The sequence below is a fragment of the Erpetoichthys calabaricus genome, chromosome 5, assembly GCF_900747795.2.
Source record: "Erpetoichthys calabaricus chromosome 5, fErpCal1.3, whole genome shotgun sequence".
Lineage (NCBI taxonomy): Eukaryota > Metazoa > Chordata > Cladistia > Polypteriformes > Polypteridae > Erpetoichthys > Erpetoichthys calabaricus.
Window position 1 is genome coordinate 25,150,131 of NC_041398.2, and position 26,852 is coordinate 25,176,982.

General features: G+C 41.3%; 1 protein-coding gene across 10 annotated transcripts in view; it reads right to left on the reverse strand.

Moving 5' to 3' along the window:
* Positions 1 to 26,852, reverse strand: part of LOC114651551 (low affinity immunoglobulin epsilon Fc receptor-like) — a 139,167-nt gene that overhangs the window by 103,374 nt on the left and 8,941 nt on the right. For 6 of the 10 annotated variants that reach the window (XR_007934894.1, XM_051927592.1, XM_051927587.1 and 3 more), the window contains exons 3-6: positions 21,558 to 21,635; positions 8,589 to 8,681; positions 8,393 to 8,500; positions 6,195 to 6,503 (exon numbers count right to left, since the gene is read on the reverse strand). Coding sequence is in view for 9 of the 10 variants with exons in the window: in XM_051927592.1 (XP_051783552.1) it covers positions 6,195 to 6,503; positions 8,393 to 8,500; positions 8,589 to 8,681; positions 21,558 to 21,635 (588 nt within the window). In the remaining variant the exon portion in view is untranslated. Of the gene's footprint in view, positions 1 to 2,197; positions 2,350 to 6,194; positions 6,504 to 8,392; positions 8,501 to 8,588; positions 8,682 to 21,557; positions 21,636 to 26,852 lie in introns of all 10 variants that reach the window. The other 4 variants (XM_051927593.1, XM_051927590.1, XM_051927588.1 and 1 more) reach the window with 1 other exon arrangement.

Sequence of the window (26,852 nt, forward strand, 5' to 3'; positions counted from 1 at the left end):
TTTAGTGTCTCTTTCAATAGGTAAGTCATTGACGGTTCTTGGACAGGTGTGTCGCGTTGTGGGTTCTTCAGTCTGAGAGGACCTGTTACTCCTGTTTCCCGATTCCCGCCTCTTGGTACAGCCAACTGCTCTGTGTCCCATCTGACCACAGTGGAAACAGTGGGGGCACAATTCTTTTCCCTGCTGGACACATCCTCTGCATCTTTGTTTGGGACTAAGACTTGATACCTGAGAGTCCAGTTGTGGAAGTGCATGAACGGCTCTCCAACTATTGGTATCAGTATATTTCACAATGTTTTCAAACTTTTCTGCTAGTTCTGACACTCAAGCTATTAATTGCTTCACAATCTTTTCAAAATTTCTTTCTAGCACAGATACTTGAGCTGTTAGCTGCTCAATAGTTGTACTTTGAGCGTGAGGTGCACGGATAGCTGTCAGATTATCATTATTGTTAAGTTTCACAATCGTTTCAAATTTCTTTGCTAGTTCAGACACTTGAGCTGTTAACTGCTTAACAGCTGCACTGTCCATTTGCATCCTATCATTTGCCTGACTCACTTTAGTCTGACCAGCCTGTGTATCGTCTTTTGCCTCTACTGAATTTACAGTGAATGATCTATGTTTACTCAGTGGGTTGAGTCGCTTTATTCTCTCTGCTTCAACAATGGTGCCAGCCAATTTCCTCTGCATAACAAAAAAGTGTAAACACATTTACTTTGAGTACTTGATTAGAAACCAATGTAACCAGAACTCGTTAATTTTCCAAGGAAGCAGACAGTTCTGTATCCCCACATTGTGTGTAGATGAGATACTAAATCAAAGCAGTCTGACTATTCAAAGCAGGTGACTCTTTAGCAAGACAGGTAAATATTTATGTCCTGTAGATAGCCATCAGCAACAACCTGCAGCAGAATCTTCCAGAAATTCTGCCTTTTCTTTTAAACACTGGTTTATAGCCCATTACACTAAGCAACACACCGAAATGTCATTTTCTTTAGAATACTGAATTCTAGCCCATTACATAAACATATGTGAACTTAGTAAATGAAGAACAATAAACATAGACAAAAGTAACAATGGGAGTGTATTACATTTTTACCATTTATGTAGAGGGTTTGTTCCTCAGAGTGGTAGGCACCGTACAGTTATTACAATTTCAGAATTAGAGAGTCACACAGTTATTAAAGTGAACTTCAGAATGAAACTGCTGTGTACAGAAATCCTTCCTTGTCTGTGACACAGAGGAGCTCTCACTGGCCCAGGACTACAGGGACCCAAGTTGTGGCGTCAGGTTTTTGTTCAAACTCAGTTTCATATTTAGATACCAATGGTTCTTGCTGAAGTAACATTTTGTATGCTTCATTTTATTTAAATCACTTCTTCAGATTCCCAATGCTTAACTTCTTCTTTAAGTCTTAAATAGCTAGATTCTATGTTTTAATTGCTTCTTATTTTCTTATTCAGCTGCCAATTAACAATGAAATGTAAATGACAAATGAACCAGCAGCTCATCATCTAACTTGGTCCAATTTAGACCTGTGTGCTCATCGTGAAGAACAAATTAATGGACAAATGTTGTTGCTATCCATATGTTTTAATCAGTTCATACTTTGATTTCTGTGTGTTTTAACAAATCTGTATCTTTATATGTCCTAATTCTTTAGTTATTAATATAATCTATATTTGTACCTGAGAATTTGTTCACAGTGCTCTGCCCCTGCACTCAGCAAAGAGCTCTATACAAAAATAAGTTGTATCGTGTTGTAATAAAATATTGGGAATAAAATGGAAGACAAAAAGAGAAAGAATGAGATTTACTAATATGCTATAAATCATTTGGAAGATATTGTTGAAAAAAGAAAATCTGTAATAGCCTGAGATGGCAGAATAAAAAGACATTTTTTTTTACCTTTGAACCCCTTGATAGATAGATAGATAGATAGATAGATAGATAGATAGATAGATAGATAGATAGATAGATAGATAGATAGATAGATAGATAGATAGATAGATAGATAGATAGATAGATAGATAGATAGATAGATAGATAGATAGATAGATAGATAGATAGATAGAACTTTATTTGGCTTAATGCTTGTGCTTTAACCTGCCCTTCTTTATCACTGAATTGCAAACATTCAAGTACTGCGTTTTTCTAACCACACTGTGTGAATCCAAGTAGACACAAAGGACATACCTGCTCCTCCTCACTCTCTATGATCACCAGGTGTGCCCCCTCTGCTTTACAGCCATCATGGCCACCTCTCCAGGTCAGCTTATCACTGGAGAACAAGTAACACTTTGAGTTGAAGAACAGCCAGTTCTGTGGACAAACATAACAAGTCCTGCCTGTGAAAAAAGAACAAATGAAGAGAGCAAGAGTAGCTGAAGAGAAGATATGACATTAAATGTTGAGCCACATTTCATCTCCTAGACATGTACTTTAAACCACAAGCCAGTCTCTCCATCCATCTTCCTTGCACCTGCATTTTCCAATTCAGGGTTAAAGGGAGTGGGAGTCTATCTATCCTTGCAGCCTGACAAGAAAAGGCAAGATGTTAGCTTATCACAGGCAGTCTCATAGAGACACACAGACTCAAACAGAGCAGTTCAGGGTCATCATTTAATGTAATTTCCACATCTTTGGATAGAAACTGGAATATACAGACGGACACTACGACATTATGCAGACTACACACAATGATCAGGCCAGATTTTGATTGCTGCTTCCTGGAGTTGTTAGATAGCAGTTTGAAACCATATTAACTTGCTATATTTATTTGGAAGAAAATATACAAGTAATAAATAATTAAAAACTTTCAAACTAATCAAAATGCATTACTTGTGACCTCTCATTGTCATGGAAAACAATCTGTTATCCTAACTGTAAATTATTAGTAAAACAATGCATTAATAATCAGACAGCTTAAGCACGTTTGATTGGCCAGTGAAGTTTGAGAACAAACCATCCATCCATTTTCTGTATTTCTTAACTTATGTTAGGACTGGAATAAATTGGGAACCTACTCCAGCAGTAATGCTACGAAACAAGAAGCAGCCCAGCATGTAATCCTCAGCATCACACACCCTCAAGCCCTGAGGGAAGAAGACTCAGCAATCAAACCATGTAAACAGGCTTCTGCTTGCCCATGGAGGACAGCCAAAAAAACTACAATGAAGAGGGATTGTTGATGGGTCAGTTGACTACATTTGTACCTGAGCAGTTAAATATGATTAAGGTCATTGCATGGAGAATCTTGAGCAAATTAATTTACATTGCAAGAAATTTAAGAACCGTTTCATAACTGCGGGCAACACTTGTTACTCAACGATGACTCAGAATCCTAAGAACAGAGACAACAATAGACTGAGGGGAATTCTCTAACAGCAAAGAAATTTCAGACCAACACACTGCAGTATTGATCATATGCACAGTTCTATATGATTCTGAGGATTTCTTCCATATTGACTGAATACCTCAACAAATCCACACAACTGCTCAATATTCCACTAATATTGTTTGATGTTTGCAGCCATTATTCAGGGAGAAGCATCAATGAAATCCATAAACCATTCTACTTTGTGCTTCACAGGAATGCCCCCATTCACATCACAAAGGTTCCAAAATCTGCCCTGTGAAACTGTGAATTTAAAGAGAAGTCCAAACCACACCATGCTCCAGACCAGGCGCACTATGACTACAACCTGTTTCCTAATTTAAACAGATTCCTCTGTGGAATGCGCTATGCCAAAGATTAAGACATTATGTCACCTACACTCAGGTGTTTGTTCAAGAAAGAGAATATTTTCTTTAATTTAAGTGTCGTAGAAATGCTTCTTGAACTTTATAACAAAACCTAAATAATCAAATTTAGTTTCAAAAGACCAAAGCCTATAACAACGGCTTAGTGTGGAATTTTATTAAGCTTATCAGTATGAATCATTTATGAATTGTACTTTATGGGCTTTTAATTTTACCTACAGTATGTAATCTTTGTTTTACACTGATGAATCCTACTGAATTTGGATTTCTTTTGAAATTGCTATTACCCAGTCTGCTGCTATGCTGGAGTTGAAATTTTAAGACAAAACATATACTGTATATTTTCAGTTGCCAAGGTTAGATTGGTTATTTATTGTGTAGATAAGCAAAGCATTTCATGAGAGTAACTAATCAAGCTCAGTTTGTGGTCTCATGAACTGAAGCCACATGAAATGCTCCCTTTGAATATCCAGTCCTGGAATAATAGCTACAAAGTAATTAATCATTTCTCTGGTCAAAAATGTAATGCATTCTGCTTTGACAAGTAAGCCCGCGATTCGCTAGCGAATCGGAAATCCAAGAATGGCAATCAGTTTCTGTTCCGTCCGATATCTGGATGGATGACATATCATGGAGGGTGGGTCCATCTGGGGAAATGTCATTTAACTACATAAGCATATCTGTAGTAAAGCGGTCTCGTTTTGTGGAGACGTGATTCCGTTGCCTTTGCTGACACCGACTGCTGGCAGAGTGGAGCACAGACAAGTTCAGTTTACAGGTTGTGGTGTTTGTGTGCCAGCCACTGAGTCTGGGAAGCTGCTGGGTTAGAGTCTGTGACCGTTATGTGATCTATATTACTGGCACAGTGGATTAGAGCAAGTGTAGCTCACAGGTTGTGTTATTTGGGCGCCACGTACTGACTCTGGGAAGCTGCTGCGTTTTGGGAAACTGCTGCGTTTGACTGTGGGGCGGGCGCCACGGCGCATTACGTTGTGTTATTTGGGCACCACCTACTGACTCTGGGAAGCCGCCGCGTTTTGGGCTCGTTGCAGTGCGGCAGTGTGCGTGTGCTTCGATGCGCCCTGTGTCCATATCCGGTTTACAACCTTCGGTTAGTAATATTGATTATTGCTTCAAATATAGCCATGTATGATGTAGAGAGAATGGATTTGGGAGGAGGGACATAAACTCTTTATTTGATAACTCATACGTTTATTCAAGACTTATGGCCTTGAATCTATCAATGTAAAATAAAGACCACCTATCTGATAATTATCTGATGTGGCGTCCAATGTAAGATAGAATCCTGGATGGGGGGCCAGTCTATGAAAGGACATGTGGATTATTGATCATGCAGATTATGTTGAAAAATAAAACTTGTCTGATTTCACTGGTGTTTATATTAATAAGTCTGGCTCAAACCATTTTGGTCACCCCTTGTATTTTATTAAATTTTAGGATATTACAAATTGATTTACGTTTTGGCATTGGCAAATATGTCAGTGTTGCCATCTGACGGCTCCAAGAGACCAAGTTTATATCCTGTATCCTTTCATTGTCTGTGTGTAGTTTTTTTACATTGTTTGTGCATCTTCATGGGTTCTTCCAAAGATATGAATGTTAGATAAACTGGCAATTCTAATTTGGCATAATGTGAGTATGGGTGTGCGTGTCTATTTGCTTGGACCTTGCAATGAACTATTGCCCAGTGCAGGAGTGTCTCCTCCTTTCTGTCCACTACTCGCAGGATAGGCTTTGACCCTTATTGACCCTGATTCTTAAGTGGGTTTAGGATGTTATGTTACCCTAAATATTTGATGTAAGCATGCTACGTTTTAAAATTAGAACTCCCGCCTTCCTCACAAGTGGAATGGAAAGTGATAAGTGGGTTGGAAATAGATGGATGGATTATTTGTATATTTCTAAGACGTTTCCACTGCAAAACACAAGCTAAGGGAGGTTATACTTAAGACAGACAGATTTCCAAAAACAACAATACAAAATTATTAAACTTCCACCATTATAAGAAGAAAAACAAAGTGAAACTTGACCTTTTGTAATGTTTCATTTTGGCCCGCTGACAGACAAAGGCAAAAAGGTATTCAGTGGTCACATCTCACTCATGTTCATTCCTTTCTGTTCTCTGCCTGTATTTCTGTCATTCAGGAAGTTTTCACCACAAACCACCCAACATCAAGAAGCTTTGAATATCTTAAAGTGCACCCAAATTACCATTACAGTTATGTGCCATTCCTTTGATTAGATGAGTTCATTTCTATAGTTTGGATCATTTAAGTCATCTTGAGAACTGACACTTATAGTAACCGAAATTCAACCAACTGGTGTGAAGCTGCTATCAATATGTAGATACAAATATGAACTACAGGTAATCTCATGACCAAACGGGGAGAAGGGACTGGAATTCACTTACTTTGAGAAGATGGATTTAATATTGGACATCGTTTATTCAGCTTTTCAAATTCTGCAAAAAAGTCAGCATTCTCCTGGGTCAGTGCGGAATAATGGGACAGCAGTTTAGTGTGATTTGCAGACAGGTTGGAATAGAGGGACTGCAGGCTGGTAAGGTTCATCTGCAGAGTTTTCTGGTACTCTGATAGGTTGCTATGCTCTCTGTTTAAAGAGTCATATTGCATTCTCAGCTGTATCAGTTGTTGCTCAGCGATAGAATAGTTCTGTCTCATTTCATCAACAGCACCTTTGTCCTTGGAGGGATTCAAATCTGAGGGAAGTGAGACATTGCATTATGGTTAACTCCAAGAATGATGTGTCATTATCATCAGACTGACCTATGAATACACTCAGTAGTCGATATATTGATACACCTTGTTTTCCTTGTAAGCTAATTTTTAATGGTGCATACTGTGAAAGTTACTTTAAGATGTAAAGAGTGACTCATGACAGCAAGAACATGGCAAATGCATTACATTCTGCAAAAGTGGAAGTCACAAAGATGTTAGTTCCCAGTTTAATGTTCACCATTGTGTGAAAGTCTGTTGTGGTTTTGTTCACTTTTTAAATTGTTCAGAATAAAAATACATTACAAACCAAAATGTAAGTGTAAAACACGTTCCAGACACATACTGTAAAAAAGAATGATGCTCATGGAGGATTCCTGCTGTCTCTAAATAAGCCTTCCCAGCCTGGGCCCCATACTAAAGACTACACAAATACTGTATGTCCACTCTTGTGCAGTAATGAAGTGGGACATCCCTAAGCTGCTTATCTCCTGTGACTTTGATCTTGCCTGTGTTGTGATTTAGGGTTTTTTGACCCTCCAGATTCAGATTCAATTTTCATTTTTGGGTTGAGTAGATTTTTCCTAATGTTAATATTGTGGCATGCGGCTGGGGGTGGTGCCCAGCCGGGACGCCCAGGAGGACAGGAGGAGGGCTCATTCCTTCTTCGGACCACGAGGGGGCGGCCGCCCTGGTTCCTTTAAGGACCACGGGTGCAGGGCTTGGAAGCCCAACCCTGTAGGGGCCTGTGGTCTCCACCAAGGGGTGCCCCCATGCCTGAAGGACCCGGAACCCCAACACTTCCGCCACACCAGGAAGTACTGGGGGGAAGAAGTTTGGGAACACCCGGAGGGCTTCCGGGAACACAGCCGGCACTTCCGCCACACAAAGGAGTGTCTAGGGAGTGTCGGGGATCACCTGGAGCCCATCCGGGCACTTATAAAAGGGGCCGCCTCCCTGCAAAGAAGGACTGGAGTCGGGTGATGAGTGGTAAAGGTTTTGGAGGCAGGAGAGAGGAGGCGCCCTGACGAGCAGGCAGAGAGAGTGAGAGCCTGGACTTTGGGGGAGATTGGTGCTTTGGCACTGGGTTGGTGCACTTGGACATTGTAAATATAATGTACAATAAACGTGTGGTGGACTTGAATATGGTGTCCGTCTGTCTGTGTCCGGGCAGCTTATCACAATATTTTATCATTATATTGATGACATCATCACTAGCTTATGATAGCAACCCTGTTTTGTAATGTATTTTTGCGGTGACATCATTAAGGCATCATTTTATGACTGCTTCTGCATGGTGGCAGTCATGTTGTTTATGGATGCTATGCTTGTTGCCAGTTATGTCATGAGTGATATTGCGTTATTACTCTCTGCCTATTTAAGATGTTTTCCGCAGCGATCCCAAACTTCTGGATTCACAAACCAATTTTAGCAAAAGTGAGCTATTAAATTTATTTAGAAACACAGTTTTGCTTGGCCTTTTTGATTTTGTTGATTAAGATTTTTGGATTTTATTTTGGCTTGACTTATATTTTCTTTAAAATCACCTTGGCTCATTGTTGACTTTTATGTAATCCACTAATCTACTTTGAGACCACTCTGCTGCCATTTTCAACAGCTTAGACTCATCTTGGGGTCTCTACTAACGTCTTCAGCTCTCCTTTATAAAGGACAGCTCACCAAATCAGTCAGATTTTGAGCCTTATCATTAACACAAGATCTGTCATAATGAGTCATTTTTAATTATTCTATGACAAATTACACTATGTAGAGATATTTGAAGTGGATACGGTAAAAAGCAGCACATCAGTAAAATACTCAGGAGGCTACCTCGCAAACCCATCTGCATCAAGGCCAAATTAAAGATTCTTACTGTAAATGGCCAACAAGACAATGGAAGCCAATAGTGAACCACAAAGGAACAACAGAAACTTCAGAAGGCAGGCTTTCATTTTTGAATTTGAAGGATGCTCTGAAGCTCCTGAAAGAGGGTAACGAAAAAAAATAGATGCCAGTGAGGACTGTGTTAAGTAGAATGGCACTAGGATATTTTATCTCAAAGATCTCACCTTCTTTTGCTGGGACGTCATTTTTGGCCCGTTCCCATTTTAAACTGCTGTAGGGGTCACTCTCTACTTCACCTTTAATGGGCTGATAGGTGCCTAAAACAGGACAATTGTTAGATGTGTTGGATGAAGAGAACCTGCTTAGTAGTAGAATAAGTAAAAGTAGTTGCGACAGTAGTGATAGTAGTAGTAGTAATAATAGTAATAGTACCTGTAATGGTGATAGTGGTATTAGTAGCGATAATGGTAACAGCAGTTGTAGTTATGTTGATAGTTGTAGTACCTGCAGTGTTAGTAGTGTGGTGAACGGCCAGGGTCCATAACCGACCGGGACACCCCTTTGTTATATGCTCAGGGGGAGCAGCCATGGACTGTGCAATACCTCCCCCTGGACGCTAGATGGCCATCCCCCTGGGTTGGAATGGTGCCTCGGTTTCCCGCAGGGCTCCATAGGAATTGGAGTTGGGTGCAGCCTTGTTGGGTCCCGCAGGTACCACCTGGGGGTGCTGCAACTGGGACTCCTGAGCCAGTATGGGCAGTGTATTCACCACACCTGGAAGTGCAGCCAGAACTAAGCAATCAACCACCTGGAGCACTTCTGGGTGAACTATAAAAGGGACCAGTAGCCACTACTCCGAGAGACAGAATTGGGAGGAGGAGGACGAGGTTGCCTGGGAGGAGTGCTGGAGTAAGAAGAAAACAGTGCTTTGCTTTTTGTTGGTGTTTATTTGCTGTGCTTGGGACTGTGTACTGCCTGTGGGACACAGGGAAGATGTGTGCCCACAGGCGAAGAAAAAATAAATAGTTTATTTATTTTATGTGTGCCTCCTTGTCCAGTCTGTGTTGGGTCGGGCGCCTATATAGCGCCTTTTAACAGTAGCTGCAGTAGAAGTAGCAGCAGCAATGGTAATGGTAACAGTAGTGGAACTGGTGATAGTAACACAATTGATAATAGCACTGGTAGTACTAGTTAGTAGTAGTAATGGTAATAGTATTGTTAGTTAAAGAAGCTGTAATGGTAGTGGAAATATTTGCAGTAGCAATTGTGGTAGCAATCATATTTGGTAAAAGTACTGGAGAAGGTAGCGGTAGTAGCTGGGCAAAGTTGATACCTGGGTTAGTAGTAGAGGTAGTGGAAATTGTGGTATTGTAGAATTTTACAAAAAGTTTGATGCATTATTCAGTCCAACAAAGCTTGCCTGTCCTATCTACTTAAATCCCCTAAATTAACATCAAGTCTAGTTTAAAATGTCCCAAATGTCCTACTGTCTGCCATACTACTTGGTAAGTTCTTCTGCATGTCTGCAGTATTCTCTGTGAAGAAAAAAATTAATCCTTAAGAAATTTCCAAATTTTAAAGTAACAGTCTTGAGCAATTGTACAAATTCCCTTAATAATTTCATGTACTTCATGTCTCGCCTTAACCTCCTAAAAAAATAAAATTAAATTAAAAAGATATGCATTGAAATTACTGTGGTCTACAACACCCTCCTAAAATAAGACCTTTTATGCTAATGCTTTCCAGACAAATCCACATGTCCTCACTAAGATCCATCATCCAGCAATAGAAGACTTGCTTTTAAATTCTGTTTTACATAAACATCAATCCCCCATTGTTTTGCTCTAATGTTCTGTCTGTTCTTCTTAAAAATATGTATCCCTCTACATATTTCTGTTATTGCTATGATCTCAAAAATTTATGATCAGCTACATACAACATCCACTCATTTGACTTATTTTTGATACTTCTAGCATTAAGGCAAGCTATTTAAAATGTGTTAATTATTTTACTTTTGAACTTAAAGTTTAGGTTAGCTTTTTTTTTACAAATGCATATTTGTTTTAATACCATTTTACCCTTCATGTACAGTTTCAAACCTGTACATAAAGACAAGCAGCAAGCAGCCTGCTATTCCATCCCCCCACCGCCACAGAACATGTACAAAGTTCTCCCAGCTCATGCCTTGATTATCTGGGAGTGAAGTGCTGGAGTTTTAGAGTGGAAATAATAGATCGTTATTTGGAACACATGCATTTCATGTGTGTTCCGTTTCTACAATAATCTGTGTAAACACATTGTTAAAACAGAAACATTTTTCATATTTTAGTAGTGGGGTGGCGCAGTGGTAGCGCTGCTGCCTCGCAGTTAGGAGTTTGAATGTTCTCCCCATGTCTGTCTGGGTTTCCTCCGGTTTCCTCCCACAGTCCAAAGACATGCAGGTTAGGTGCATTGGCGATTCTAAATTGTCTAAGTTGGTGTGTGTGGGTGTGTGCACCCTGCGGTGGGCTGGCACCTTGCCCGTGGTTTGTTTCCTGCCTTGTGCCCTGTATTGGCAGGGATTGGCTCCTGTATTTAGGATATAGCGGGTTGGATAATGGATAGATGGACATTTGTATGCATAGCCCCATTTGCCCGTTTTCGTTTTTTTTTCTTTCTTCAGTAATATTTCAGCAAACCCGGAGCTTGTCAGTTCAAATTCTGGTACTGACACCACTGTGTGACCCTGAGGAAGTCACTTCACCTGCCTGTGCTGCAAAAAACAAAAGTAATGTAACAAATTGTACCTCAGATGTTGCAAGTTGCTGGAATAAAGGCATAAGTAAAATAGATAAATATGTATTATACACATAGGGACTGTTCATTTATTTTCAGTTAAGTCATCTGCAGCAAACCTTTATAAATGAGGGTTTCTCCTTTTTAGATAGTGCAAACTGTTTCTTCTTCATTGATGTTTTCTCTTGGAGAGCTTTTTTCATTTCATTGAAAATTAAAGCAGCAGCTGCCAAAATATGTAGCTTTCTTATTAATTTTTCAACATTGTGTAAAATAACTTTATAAAGTAACATAAAAGGTTTAAATACTGGTTATCCTTTTAAACTAAAATATTACTAAAGAAATACAAAAAAAGTAAAATGCATATGTTGTTTTTCTTTAAGGAGATTAAATATTACTGAAGAAAGAAAAAAAAAACTAAAACAGCCAAATGGGGCTATGCATACGAACTTAAAAGGTTTAAATAAAACAGCAATATATACCTTTAGTTTTACTTCCTTAACTTGTGGAGGGTGTATCCTGTATCAATGCCCTAACTTTTTTTGTGAAAGCCCGTTTTAGTCAATAAGTCTTAAAAACAGGTGTAAAGATATTGACAATAAGCTACGCAAACCCACCAAGACATGGAATCGTTTAAATCAAGACGCTGCACTACCTTCTTCCAGATCGGCCCCAAGGCGTTCATATTTTTCCAAAGCAGTTCTGGTCTCCATCGGCATCTGTAGCTGAGTCGAAAAACAGCATCCCATACTATTAGTTAACGATTAACACATTTCTATATGTATTGTAAGCATACAATACAACTGATAATATGTTGCGCTTATTTATCTGGTGTACCGACATTTTTGCGCGTTTAACGGCTGAAATCCAACGTGGTTTGTGCCCTTCAGAATGAAAACAGTTTGCATTTACCTTTTTAATAAAAGGCGAGCTTTTAAGCCTGAGAAATCACCCCGTAAATGCACACGTTTAATTGCACACGTGTTAATATGTATGCTTACACAGTATTAAACCCACCAAGACATGGAATCGTTTAAATCAAGGCGCTGCGGTACCTTCTTCCAGATCGGCCCCAAGGCGTTCATATTTTTCCAAAACAGTTCTGGTCTCCATCGGCATCTGTAGCTGAGTCGAAAAACACCATCCCATACTATTAGTTAACGATTAACACATTTCTATATGTATTGTAAGCATACAATACAACTGATAATATGTTGCGCTTATTTATCTGGTGTACCGACATTTTTGCGCGTTTAACGGCTGAAATCCAACGTGGTTTGTGCCCTTCAGAATGAAAACAGTTTGCATTTACCTTTTTAATAAAAGGCGAGCTTTTAAGCCTGAGAAATCACCTCGTAAATGCACACGTTTAATTGCACACGTGTTAATATGTATGCTTACACAGTATTAAACCCACCAAGACATGGAATCGTTTAAATCAAGGTGCTGCGGTACCTTCTTCCAGATCGGCCCCAAGGCGTTCATATTTTTCCAAAACAGTTCTGGTCTCCATCGGCATCTGTAGCTGAGTCGAAAAACACCATCCCATACTATTAATTAACGATTAACACATTTCTATATGTATTGTAAGCATACAATACAACTGATAATATGTTGCGCTTATTTATCTGGTGTACCGACATTTTTGCGCGTTTAACGGTTGAAATCCAACGTGGTTTGTGCCCTTCAGAATGAAAACAGTTTGCATTTACCTTTTTAATAAAAGGCGAGCTTTTAAGCCTGAGAAATCACCCCGTAAATGCACACGTTTAATTGCACATGTGTTAATATGTATGCTTACACAGTATTAAAAGACACTCAAGGCGGGGGGAGTGTGGGGGGTTGACTGAGAATGTTTTCTTCAGCGCTCTTTGGGGCTCTTCCTTGTTTTCAGTTCACGTGATTACGTAGGAGGCGTGATGACGCGATACGCGACTCCGCCTCCTCCATTACAGTATATGGACAAAAAAGAGGTTCCAGTTACGACCGTTACGCTTTGAATTTCGAAATGAAACCTGCCTAACTTTTGTAAGTAAGCTGTAAGGAATGAGCCTGCCAAATTTCAGCATTCCACCTACACGGGAAGTTGGACAATTAGTGATGAGTGAGTCAGTCAGTCAGTCAGTCAGTGAGTGAGTGAGTCAGTGAGGGCTTTGCCTTTTATTAGTATAGATTATACAGTAAACACATACATTTGGTTTGCATCTGTAACAGACGGTGTACATTTATAGTACTTTTAAAAGTTACCATTTTTTTCACTTTTGTTCTCTCAGTCACGATCAAGATACATACTACCGCCCTAAACCCCCCCTCCCCCCACCCAGGGATCTGACGCTGTTACTTTTTATTTGAAACTGGGAATAACTGTAGATGTGAGTGGTGTTTTGAGGCAATGGAACTGGACATTCTCTGATCTGGAGGGATAACAGCTGACACACAAACACTGGTGAATCTGCCTTCTATCTCACCGTCACTTGATTTTTTTATTCAGTTTTTTTGAGTGTTCCTGCTCACGCTGAATTAGTATGCACCTTATGGTCTATGAAAAACAGAGACATAGGTATACATGATATTTGGAATTATTCATTTTATGACCTGTATAGTACATTTCGGAAAACATTGTGGCACGGATGCAACATTATTCATATTATTCATATTCATTCGCATAACATCTTGCGGTTGTAATCAGTGACCATGTGTTTTTTTTTCCCAGATCTTGCCAGTCTCCATGTTGCTGTATGGTGCTGTTTATTTTGTTCTCCAGGACATGCAGAGGAAAGAATAGTACAGAGAGGTCAGTTCAGCGCTATATGCAATCATCAAATTCAAATGTTAACAGTTCACACAAGCAAGGACCGTCCTTTCTACATTTACGACATGTGTAGGCCTACCTGTTGCAATGCGCACACTTCTCTCTTTGCTGCCACCTATAGCACATTAGTGGTAATAGCAGTGATTATTCCTAACTGGATATGCATGGGTAAATAAAGAAGTTCTGACTAAACACACTCTTTTTTCATCCATCCATCCATCCATCCATCCATTGTCTCCCGCTTATCCGAGGTCGGGTCGCGGGGGGCAGCAGCTTGAGCAGAGATGCCCAGACTTCCCTCTCCCCGGCCACTTCTTCTAGCTCTTCCGGGAGAATCCCAAGGCGTTCCCAGGCCAGTCGAGAGACATAGTCCCTCCAGCGTGTCCTGGGTCTTCCCCGGGGCCTCCTCCCGGTTGGACGTGCCCGGAACACCTCACCAGGGAGGCGTCCAGGAGGCATCCTGATCAGATGCCCGAGCCACCTCATCTGACTCCTCTCGATGCGGAGGAGCAGCGGCTCTACTCTGAGCCCCTCCCGGATGACTGAGCTTCTCACCCTATCTTTAAGGGAAAGCCCAGACACCCTGCGGAGGAAACTCATTTCAGCCGCTTGTATTCGCGATCTCCTTCTTTCGGTTACTACCCATAGTTCATGACCATAGGTGAGGGTAGGAACATAGATTGACTGGTAAATTGAGAGCTTCGCCTTGCGGCTCAGCTCCTTTTTCACCACGACAGACCGATGCAGCGCCCGCATTACTGCGGATGCCGCACCGATCCGCCTGTCGATCTCACGCTCCATTCTTCCCTCACTCGTGAACAAGACACCGAGATACTTGAACTCCTCCACTTGGGGCAGGATCTCGCTACCAACCCTGAGAGGGCACTCCACCCTTTTCCGGCTGAGGACCATGGTCTCGGATTTGGAGGTGCTGATTCTCATCCCAGCCGCTTCACACTCGGCTGCGAACCGATCCAGAGAGAGCTGAAGATCACGGCCTGATGAAGCAAACAGGACAACATCATCTGCAAAAAGCAGTGACCCAATCCTGAGTCCTGAACTCAGGCCTAGGGTGTCCTGGTGCCAAGTGCACATATGAACACCCCTATGCTTGAACATGGTGTTCGTTATGGGCAATCCGTGACGAGCACAGAAGTCCAATAACAAAACACCGCTCGGGTTTAGATCGGGGGGGCCATTCCTCCCAATCACGCCCTTCCAGGTCTCACTGTCATTGCCCACGTGAGCATTGAAGTCTCCCAGCAGAATGAGGGAGTCCCCAGAAGGTATGCCCTCTAGCACCCCCTCCAGGGACTCCAAAAAGGGTGGGTACTCCGAACTGCTGTTCGGTGCATACGCACAAACAACAGTTAGGACCCGTCCCTCCACCTGAAGGCGAAGGGAGGCTACCCTCTCGTCCACCGGGGTAAACCCCAATGTACAGGCTCCAAGTCGGGGGGCAATAAGTATACCCACACCCGCTCGGCGCCTCTCACCGGGGGCAACTCCAGAGTGGTACAGAGTCCAGCCCCTCTCAAGGAGATTGGTTCCAGAGTCCAAGCTGTGCGTCGAGGTGAGTCCGACTATATCTAGCCGGAACCTCTCAACTTCGCACACTAGCTCAGGCTCCTTCCCCTTCAGAGAGGTGACATTCCACGTCCCAAGAGCCAGCTTCTGTAGCCGAGGATCGGACCGCCAAGGTCCCCGCCTTCGGCCACCACCCAACTCACACTGCACCCGACCTCCTTGGCCCCTCCCATAGGTGGTGAGCCCATGGGAAGGGGGACCCACGTTGCCTCTTCGGGCTGTGCCCGGCCGAGCCCCATGGGTGCAGGCCCGGCCACCAGGCGCTCGCCATCGAGCCCCACCTCCAGGCCTGGCTCCAGCGTGGGGCCCCGGTGACCCGCGTCCGGGCAAGGGAAAACGGCGTCCAAAGTTTTCATTCATCATAGAAGGTTTAAACCGCTCTTTGTCTCATCCCTCACCTAGGACCAGTTTGCCTTGGGTGGCCCTACCAGGGGCATAAAGCCCCGGACAACAGAGCTCCTAGGATCATTGGGACACGCAAACCCCTCCACCACGATAAGGTGGCGGTTAAAGGAGGGGCGATGCTATACTGATAGATTTTTTTTCATCCTAGGAGAATTCATTGCTTGTCTTTTCACAATGAGACTTTTCAGTAAATGCCAGTACAAGAAAAGTCAAGCCTTGTCTGCTTCAGTGGAATGTCCCATGAGGACAACTTTTTTAACAGGTTTGACCACCCTAACCCACTCTCACTCTCACCTCGGAGTACTGCACCCTCCACACATCCTTCTGCTGATACCAGCATAGGAAAAACATCCCCACCCATAATAACAACAGCGCAAGTGAGCAGAGAGCTGAGGAGACTTCGTGCCAGCAAAGCAGCGGGTCCAGATGGAGTATCGCCACGACTGCTGAAGGTCTGTGCATCGGAGCTGGGGGGTCCTCTACAGCGCATCTTCAACCTGAGCCTGGAACAGGGGAGAGTCCCGAGGCTTTGGAAAACATCTTGTATCACCCCAGTCCCAAAGGTATCACGTCCTAGTGAGCTGAATGACTTTCGGCCTGTTGCTCTGACATCACATGTGATGAAGACCATGGAGAGGCTGCTGCTTCACCACCTTAGGCCACAGGTTCAACACGCCCTTGACCCTCTGCAGTTTGCATATCAGGAGAAGGTGGGAGCGGAAGATGCCATCATCTATATGCTACACCGATCCCTCTCTCACTTGGACAGAGGCAGTGGTGCTGTAAGAATTATGTTTCTAGACTTCTCTAGCGCCTTCAACACAATCCAACCTCTGCTCCTTAGGGACAAGCTGACAGAGATGGGATTAGATTCATACCTAGTGGCATGGATCGTGGACTATCTTAAAGACAGACCTCAGTATGTGCGTCTTGGGAACTGCACGTCTGACATTGTGGTCAGCAACACAGGAGCGCCACAAGGGACTGTACTTTCTCCGGTCCTGTTCAGCCTATATACATCGGACTTCCAATACAACTCGGAGTCCTGCCATGTGCAAAAGTTCGCTGATGACACTGCTATCGTGGGCTGTATCAGGAATGGGCTGGAGGAGGAGTATAGGGACCTAATCAATGACTTTGTTAAATGGTCCGACTCAAACCACCTACACCTGAACACCAGCAAAACCAAGGAGCTGGTGGTGGATTTTAGGAGGCCCAGACCCCTCATAGACCCAGTGATCATCAAAGGTGACTGTGTGCAGATGGTGCAGACCTATAAATATCTGGGAGTGCAGCTGGATGATAAATTAGACTGGACTGCCAATACTGATGCGCTGTGCAAGAAAGGACAAAGCCGGTTATACTTCCTTAGAAGGCTGGCTTCCTTCAACATCTGCAATAAGATGCTGCAGATGTTCTATCAAACAGTTGTGGCGAGCGCCCTCTTCTACGCAGTGGTGTGCTGGGGAGGCAGCATTAAGAGGAAAGACGCCTCACGCCTGGACAAACTGGTGAGGAAGGCAGGCTCTATTGTTGGCATGGAGCTGGACAGTTTAACATCTGTGGCAGAGCGAAGGGCGCTCAGCAGGCTCCTATCAATTATGGAGAATCCACTGCATCCACTAAATAATGTCATCTCCAGACAGAAGAGCAGCTTCAGCGACAGACTGCTGTCACTGTCCTGCTCCACAGACAGATTGAGGAGATCGTTCCTCCCCCAAACTATGCGACTCTTTAATTCCACCAGGGGGGGTAAACGTTAATATTTAACATTATACAAAGTTATTGTCTGTTTTTTTCACCTGTATTATTATCATTCTTTAATTTAATATTATTTATTGTATCAGTATGCTGCTGCTGAAGAATGTGAATTTCCCATTGGGATTAATAAAGTATCTATCTATCTATCTATCTATCTATCTATCTATCTATCTATCTATCTATCTATCTATCTATCTATCTATCTATCTATCTATCTATCTATCTATCTATCTATCTATCTATCTATCTATCTATCTATCTATCTATCTATCTATCTATCTATCTATCTATCTATCTATAGGTAGATATATTAGTAGTAGTTATAGTAGTAGCAGTAATAGTAGTAGCAGAGAGGTGAAACAGGTGTTTTTTTAATAACCTACATATTATGAATATTGCACTACTTAATATCTTGTTTCTTCCATTTTACCTCTGCACTTTCTGTTACCCGTACAACTTACCATGGGTTCAGTATATGTCCCCTCCTTGTCTCTCAACCCACTTTCTGCAAATAAAGTGGCAAGTATTTGAATAAACCCTTCAAGCTTATGTGACACACATGTGAATATTAAAAGCCTCAGCATATTTTCTACCGTGGCTGTCCATTTGTCTGTCCAGGATTTTAAATCACCTGTAGCTCACAAACTGTATGACCTATTGACCTGAAATTTGGTACACATATACTACATGACCTCTACTGTCCACTTTCGGGGTGATGATTTTTTATTACTCTTTTTATTTTTATTTTATTTTATTGTAGAATCAACTCTCTGCAGCCGGGCAGACGTGCGGCGCATGCATACGGGTGCCGTTCTCATCCCTACCACCTTCGTCATCACTTCCCCTACCTCTTCATATCTTAAACCATTCTTGAGGCAGATTGAACACTCAAGTGCCAGCTTAAGAAAAACGTACTAAGTAATTGCAACACAAACACTGACTTAATTAGTTTTAACATGAAAAGATGCAGATGAAAGAAGAGAAGAAGCGGGCCGCTAGGGTGGAGAAAAGAAGAGCTGCTCAGGAAGCAGCAAGCGCATCAAACTCTGAGCAAACGAATGCTAAACATACAGAGAAAGAGCATGAAAATTGTAAGTCAAGTCTATTCATTGCACGGTATCGTGCAGTGTGCCGTTATTGGTACTCCTATATTTTGATACTTGTCTCTTTTGTTGATCTGGATTTATGAATGTTCCTTTTTCTCTTTGTACCCTTCTCCTTCTGGATCTCTCTTGCCTCTCCAGCAGAAGTCCTTCCTATGGGGACTGTAACAGCCAAATTGATGCCAACTTCTTGCTACAGAGAGGTTGATTCTTTACTTCTAAACTAATGCATATTTTCTATGTATAGGTTACTGCTCCTCAAACAATTAACACTAAGGATTAAAGTTTCTAACAATAGTAGCCTTCAGCTGTTTCCATCATCTATCATTGGTTGTCTTCTTTGTCCCAGTCTAGTATTCACATTTTGTTTCAGTTTTAGCTATCATTTTGTTTTAAGTTCACCTTAATTTAGGACCCTTATCAACTGTTAAACATTTTTCAAGAAGTGATTTTTCCCTCTTCTTTTGACTTGGTTTTTCCCCAGTGTAGCACTTAAAGGGTTGAGGTGTTAATGGCTACAGGTGGGCCTCCAGACCCAAAGATCCCACTTATCTGACCTCCACAATGTCTGCCACTTAAATATATGTCATTTTTTAAAGCGGTTATTAATATTTTGTGGATTTCTGGCTAAACAAAACAGTGAGAAAGTGTTGTGTTGTGTCCTACGACATTATAAATTACTCATTACCCATTACTAAGTTCAGAAAAAAATATTTTAATATTGTGCTGGAAAATCTTTACAGACGGGACTGAAAGATGGCCGTCTCAAAGAGTCTGGAGAGGAGAGATGAGTGGCTAGGAGCAGACTGAGGGAAATTAGATTTTTTGAGTGGCTACAGCCCGTAGGAAAGGACTGAGAAAACATTATTTAAATCAGAGAAGGCAGAGACTTTCTTCAGAAATAAATAAGCCACAATCCCATACAAGCATTAATACTTGTCTGTAGGAGACATCTTCTTAGTGATGATGAAGAGCGCAATGTCAGTTACTGATACTGCGATACTAAGAAGGGAACAGCATAAGCCAGATGGGTCTTGCTACCAGTTCATATCAGTTTGGGATCAGTTTGGGATTTGTCTTCTGTTTGCTGTAAAAATGGGAAGGTAAAATCATCGGCCTTGTTACGATCTCAGGATGGAATGTTGCTGTATTAAATTGTTAAATAAACTAGCCTGTTATTGGGGTGATCTTGTTGCAGTTCAACCAAGGGTAATTTTCAGTTATCCAAAATGCACAAGGACCAAACAGAGATTGGCAGATGTTTTAAAACAAAGTTTCTGTTTAGACTTCAACACTGAACAAAACACTTCAGTTGTCTTTGACAAATAAAGTTTAAGTGTTGTGGGATAAGAACATGCATCCCGGCAAGGGAGAAGCGCATATTATTATCTGGACGGGAGGCCCAAGAAGAACATTATATGGGTTGGCTGGCTGGGAATAAAGATAACTCTGTGCCCAGCCAGTATAAAATAAGGGGTGGATCAGCGGAGGCCAGAACTTGGGAGTGGTTCCATGCCCCATGCACTAGGTGGCAGTGGTCCTTAAATGAGAACCCACTTGGGACACCTGCAGGAGTGCCAGGGAAATGGAGTGCTGAAGTGCAGCCCTGTAGTAGTCCCTTGGGATTGACAGATGGTGTTGTCAGGGGAAGACCACTCTACTTTGTCTATGGCCCAGAAGTGCTTCAGGTGTTCCACGACCTTCTTCTTGCAGCACTTTCGGGTGTGGCGGAAGTGCAGCAAGCAAGGGCTCAGCAATTGTCCAGGTACACCATGGCAGTGGCAACGGGCCCCAGCAGGGTTGAGCTTCTATGCTCCAAACCTGTAGCCCTGTAGCGTGCAGGGGGAGATAATGTCCTGGATAAGCTCTCTCCCCCAGTCCTTTCAATACAGAGGCGTCCCAGCAAGGCAAGGGCCCTGGCTGTATGTCACAGTGTGTATATATCACAAAACGTGGCTTTACCATATGATGACTGTGTGATTTATGTTTTCAGACTAAATATTTGAGTCTAATGTATATTTTTGCCTAATGGATAAAATTCTCCATAATTTCCACTGTTTCGTAATACAATTTCAGTATTCAGCCTACGGGAATCCCCCAGTTGCCATGGATTATTCTGCACACTGACCACAAACCTATTAATAAAAATGTGCTGAACAACTTGCTAGCCCCAGACCCAAGCAGAAAAAAATACTATCATCTGAACAAAAATAAGTCAATAAAAACACTGATATCTTGAAATGTTTCATTGTTATTATATTCTTAATGCCACAACAGTTTTCCTCAAAATTGCAGTCAAGTTTAAATTTAATGTTTTTTGGGAGGTGGAGGGCAAACCACAAAACGTAGGCTACACCATTGGGCCATGTGAAGTCTACATGTTCTACCTAAGCCTATACCAGTTTTGCTGCTTCATCTCAAACATGCACAGATTAGGTTAGCTGCTTGCTTTATTTAGGTGTGTGAGCTCAGGCTTCCTGTTTAGGGCACTCAGTACTGATGGCCAAAGTGAGTTTGATCATGAGTGGATATATCGAAGCTTCTGAGATAAATATAAAGACCAGATAAGAGTTGGTGGTAATACCTTTAAACTTGAACTTGAAAGACACACACACACACACACCGCACTGCAGCCATGGACATCATTCAAAAATCAAGCCTTGCCACAGTTCCAGCCATTTGTCAAATGGTACTCCTTCAAGCTGATATAACCACAGAAGGTTAAATATTCACGTTTTTGCTGAACTTACCTGCTTCCATTTCCTCCTTTTGTGTTTCCAGACTATTTGCAGCTTTGACTTCTGCGTAGATGACTTCACCTCTCTGGTCTGTTTAAAACAGATGCACAAATAGATAATCAGTACACTTGATATGAACCATTACTCTCATTCATATGGGCTTCAATTAATTATGGAGTGCTGAAGTGCAGGGTCACGGGGGTCTGCTGGAGTCAATCCCAGCCAACACAGGGTACAAGGCAGAAAATAAACCCCGGGCAGGGCGCCAGCCCACCACTTTCTAGTGTATCTCACACTTTTGGATTAAAACATGAATGCTATCAAAACAAAACATTGCAATTCCAAATACACAGATAAGACTTATACATTTGTCATTTTGTCACATGTCACAGTTTCACTTTATTCACATGTCCAGTTGCATGTGTGATGTGTTTTTTAGTTAGTCAGATGACTCAGCAAGAGAGGTGTATGGTGGAGTGGAGCCACTGAAGTTCACTCTTCTGGAGTTGTTAAATTTGTTCATCTGTCAGTCTTGTTCTGATCTTTGATTTCATGACATTTGTGTCAGAAAAGACAGACTAACAGAGGTATGGAGACCCAAACAAAGCAGACATTTTCAGAGCTGCTTGGTGAAGATTCTTATAGTTATCTGGCTCTACTAAGCTTTGGAAATGCTGAGAATGCTGTTGAGACTTTAACTGCACATTATTTTGAAGGTTTACAAATATATAATATATAAAATCCAATGTCTGCCTGTCTGTATGTCTGTCCGCTTTTCACGAGAGAACTACTTAACGGATTTAGATTGAGTTTTTTTCTATAATTTGCTTGAGTATTCTGGTTGATTTTGCGACTTCTCTCATTTTGCTATGTATCATAGTTCGCTTGCGGTTTCGATTTATTTGCACGAATCCAAGATCCACGCAGCAGGCTGAGGGGAGAAGGGCTTCCTCACTCACTCGCCAGATTCGGGGTGTGTTCCATAACTCCGCTTAGCTAGCGAACAAGTGAACAATTGAGTTTAACTTTGTTTGATATTTAAAATAAAGTGTTACTTAGGTCTTGATGAGTTTGAGTCCGGATATTCTCTTTAAGTGTATGCCACATTGAAAAGATAGATTGCAATTCAGATTGTGGATTGTGATTTTGTGTTAAAAGGAAAGATCACCAACCCCTAATTTGACTAATCAAGTTTTCAAATTTATGTAGGATTCATTAACCCTTTGGTGAGCTACTTGGAAAGGGGTTGCGAGCTACCAGTAGCTCACGAGCGACATGTTGGAGACCCCTGCTTTAGAGACTGCTTGGTTGGATTAGATATTTAACACGCCAGCCATTTTAGCACACAAAGCACTGATCTTAGTCTGTTTGTCATAAATTCTAAAAAATGTTTTACAATCCTGCTATCACTGGACTGTGGCTGTCACCTGTGAGATCAAGCGGGTCTCTTATTGTCACCCACTCCAGCCACAGATCAAGGGCGGCAATAACATCTTATAGAATCTTAAGAAGTGCCTCAGCTTCCTTTTTGTACTATCATACTCTAAATTGAGAAAGATGGCTTAAAAAAGCTCATGAAAAGCTCCTGACATCACTGAACATTTGATCTTGTTACCAAAAAGTGCCATATTTGTGCTTCCTGAAAGATCTACAGAGTGATTTCAGATCCTGTTATTTCCAAAATATGTATAAAATGCTGCATGAATCAGAAACAGATGGCAGTATGATTAGAGCTGCTGACTCACAGCTCCAGGTGATTGGGTTCAGATCCATTTACATTAGAATAGATAAATGTTATTAATCCCATGGGGTAAATTCAGATTCATACAGTAGCAGAAACATAAAAAATAAGGATTCAGACTCACATAATAAATAATACAGCCAATCAATCAATCAATCAATCAATCAATCAATCAACAAATAAGTGTATACTGTGTAGATATTTCATAATGAACTTTACAAAAACACTGAATTACCTGATAGCAGTGGGCAGTAAATTCCCCCAGATGTGCTTCTTAGCATACAGTGGTGGAGTGAGCCTGAGTTTAAAACTGCTCCAGGGGGTGTCTCCTGGAGGCAACAATGGCGTCCAATTTTTCCACCATCCTCTTTTCCACAACATTTTCCAGTGTTCACTGTCACTTTCTGGGTGGGGTTTGCCTTTTAAATTTGTATCACTAGAACTTTTGTTCAGATACTCGTAATTCTCCTACAATCTGCAAGTGTGTAGCTTAGGCTAGTTGGCAACTCATAATTGGTTACCTTGTGTTCATGTGGTCCGTACTAGACTGGAACCACTTCAGGAAAGGCTACTACTTTTTACCAGATTATTGCCAGGATAGGTGCCAGATCTGTGCAACCCTTAAAACAGGATTAATCAGGTTCAGTAAATGCAGGAATGGATAGATTTAGAGGGGATGGGTTAGGCAGCAGTGGTAGTGATGCTGCCTTGCAGTTAGGAGATCGGAGTTCATAGTGGTGATCCCTGTGTGGAGTTTGTATGTTCTCCCAGTGGCCATGTAGGTTTTATTGGGGTGCTCTGCTTTCCTCCTATAGTCTATAGACATACAGGTTAAGTGAATTGCTATTGCTAAAATATGTGTGCATTCACAATTTGGTGGGCATCAGTCCAGGTGTTGTTCCTGCTTTGAACCTGATGCTTGCTGGATTAGGCTCCGGCTGCACCACAACTATGCCCTGGATAAGCACATTTAGCTTTAAAGGAAACAATATCAGAGTGACTACAGTATCTGGGGTCTTCCTCACACCTCTTTACTTATTCCTCAGTCAGACATTAATGTGTCAATGCTCTCCTGTTTAATTAATCTTGAAATTTACCTAGAATCAATTTTTATCTCCATTTTTTCTCTTTTAGATCAAACTACCAGTGGTGTGCGAGTAACATTTTGTGCTTTGTATTTTGGGAAAATAATAATGATGGCAAGTTCTTCTTTTACAGGTGGCTTTTACCATTTAACTTTTTTCCGGATGTGTCAAGTCATTACTTTAAATTCTGCCATTCAAATCCCATGTTCAGAAGCTTTGTTCGAATTATCAGGGAATGAAGCACATGAATATGAAAGCGTTTTTAAGCCCTGCAATCATCACACATTCCTGACTTCCTCTTTATGATAAAGCAGATTATAAGAAAAGGTTGTCAGCCTTCACGGTGTGGGTGTCAGAAGGTTTATTGCGACATTTTATTTTATTTGTTGCTTCATGTAGGCTGCATTCTTGCTTAAGTTAGTGTTTTCCCATTTCAGTGGCTGAAGGAAATGTAACAACCTCTTAGCAGATCAAACTATTGCACAGCAGGTCACATTTCTAGCATGAATTTCCACCTTCCTTATACTTTTAGGTTTGTAACAGATGCTTTTTCACATGTGCTTTGCTCTCTTTATGATGCCAGGGTCTGATGAAAGGCTTTTCTATGGAAAATACAAGAGAAACAAGAAAGCCTTTCTAAAATCCCTTAAACAATATGAACAATCTTTCACCACCAGATATTATTTTATTAGTGAAGTCCACTGCCTTGTTTGGTTTTGTTGGGAGGCTGGTATGCCAAAAAAAAATATGAAAAAAGCTTGTGTTATACAATTCTAAAATATCCACAATGACTGAGTATACTGTGCCCATAACTTACCGCAGCTTGCCTTGTCAATGCTACCTGTGATATTTTAGGGTCTATGCAAAACCCATAAAAATAGGAAGTTAATTGCAAATCTTTTTAAAATTGCTTAATATAATTCAGACTTGTAGGAGGCAGGAGCCTAACCTGTCCACATCTGGGAAAAGAGAGGAATCAATGCTGACAGTTGTGCCAGTGTGGGATACTGGAGTTTATGATATTCAATGGTCCTTTATAGAGTATGATGTATAGTTTGGTACAAAGTGATGTCAATACGTTTATTAATATACTAGTTTAGCAAGGAACATTATACTACTACATTTTTTGTTTCTACATCTATTTGTTTATTCGCCAAGCAGCCAAACCAACGTTCACAAAATTTTCCATGTGCATTACCGTTGGTCCAATAAATTTATAGGCTATGTGGTGTATTGGGGTGAAGGCTTGTAATCAACTTGGGGTGCAGGCCAAAAATCAGTCCCAACGTGGGAACTAAGTTCCCATCAGACAGCAGGAGTGTGCTGGGGCTGATGGGAGGACATTGTTATGTTATTTTCTACCGGTCAAAGCAGGATCTCTTCTATGACTGCAGGTACAGCGTTTTTGTGTTGACTAACCTGGATAACAATTTTATTATTTTGCTGAATTACAGCTTTTGTTTAAGAGTAGAACTTTTATTTAAGAGTAAATTTTTTAATCTCATTGCTAGCTGGGTTTAGCTATGTTGAATTTTCAAAAGATTGATTTTCCCCATTTATTTATACCTGGGCAACACCAGATACTTTGGCTAATTATTAATGAAAAACATTTAGAAGGATATGAAAAATAAGTTAGCCCTCTTTGCATTTTAAAATTTTACATATTAGGTCTTGGCATTTAAATCTTTGGAATGATCTTTCTATTGATATTAGAGAAGCAACTAAGTCAAGGCCAAAAGCAGATTATTTTGGCATTGCGTACAACTATTAGAGCCTCAGCTGAGTTTCTTTGACATACTTCTTTACTTCACTTTTTAGCTACTTATGTTAATTGCTATTTTAATTGCCATTAATGAGGCTAAACTTACAGTGCAGCTCAACTCCATGTTTTTCACTCATATTTGAAACAGATTTGATGTGAACAGAAGAAAAAAAATGGAATAAAAAATGTTTACATTGGATGTAAATGACTTATATATGTGGTATTAAATCTAATACAAGCAGATGTGACTTGAAAGTGACCACTTGAATCTGAATTCTATGGAAACGTACATTGCCAGCTCAACATCCCTAAGGTCATTTGTAGTCTGGCAGTATCTTGTATATTCTGTAGACGAACAGACAGACCTTTGAGTTGCCAACGAGTTGAAGAGGCTTGCTAATGCGTTTCTCCAGCTAATACAGCTTACTTCCCACAGTATGTGTGTAGGAGTGAAATGGTGAACCTCAAGCTTATATTTTTTAAATGCAGTCTTGTGGTCAGACATTAATGCAAATGATCAAATGTCCCCCCTTGGCATTCTGAAATTCCACTGCTTTGCATCAAAACTCTCCACACACAACCCACTCCCACCATTCCTTGTTCCTCTATTGCAGCCACAGGTTTCTATGTTCAGAATTGCACAGCTATAATTTTTGTTTTCTGGTTTTCTTACTTCTGTGGTGGGTTGGTGCCCGGCCCGAGGTTTGTTTCCTGCCTTG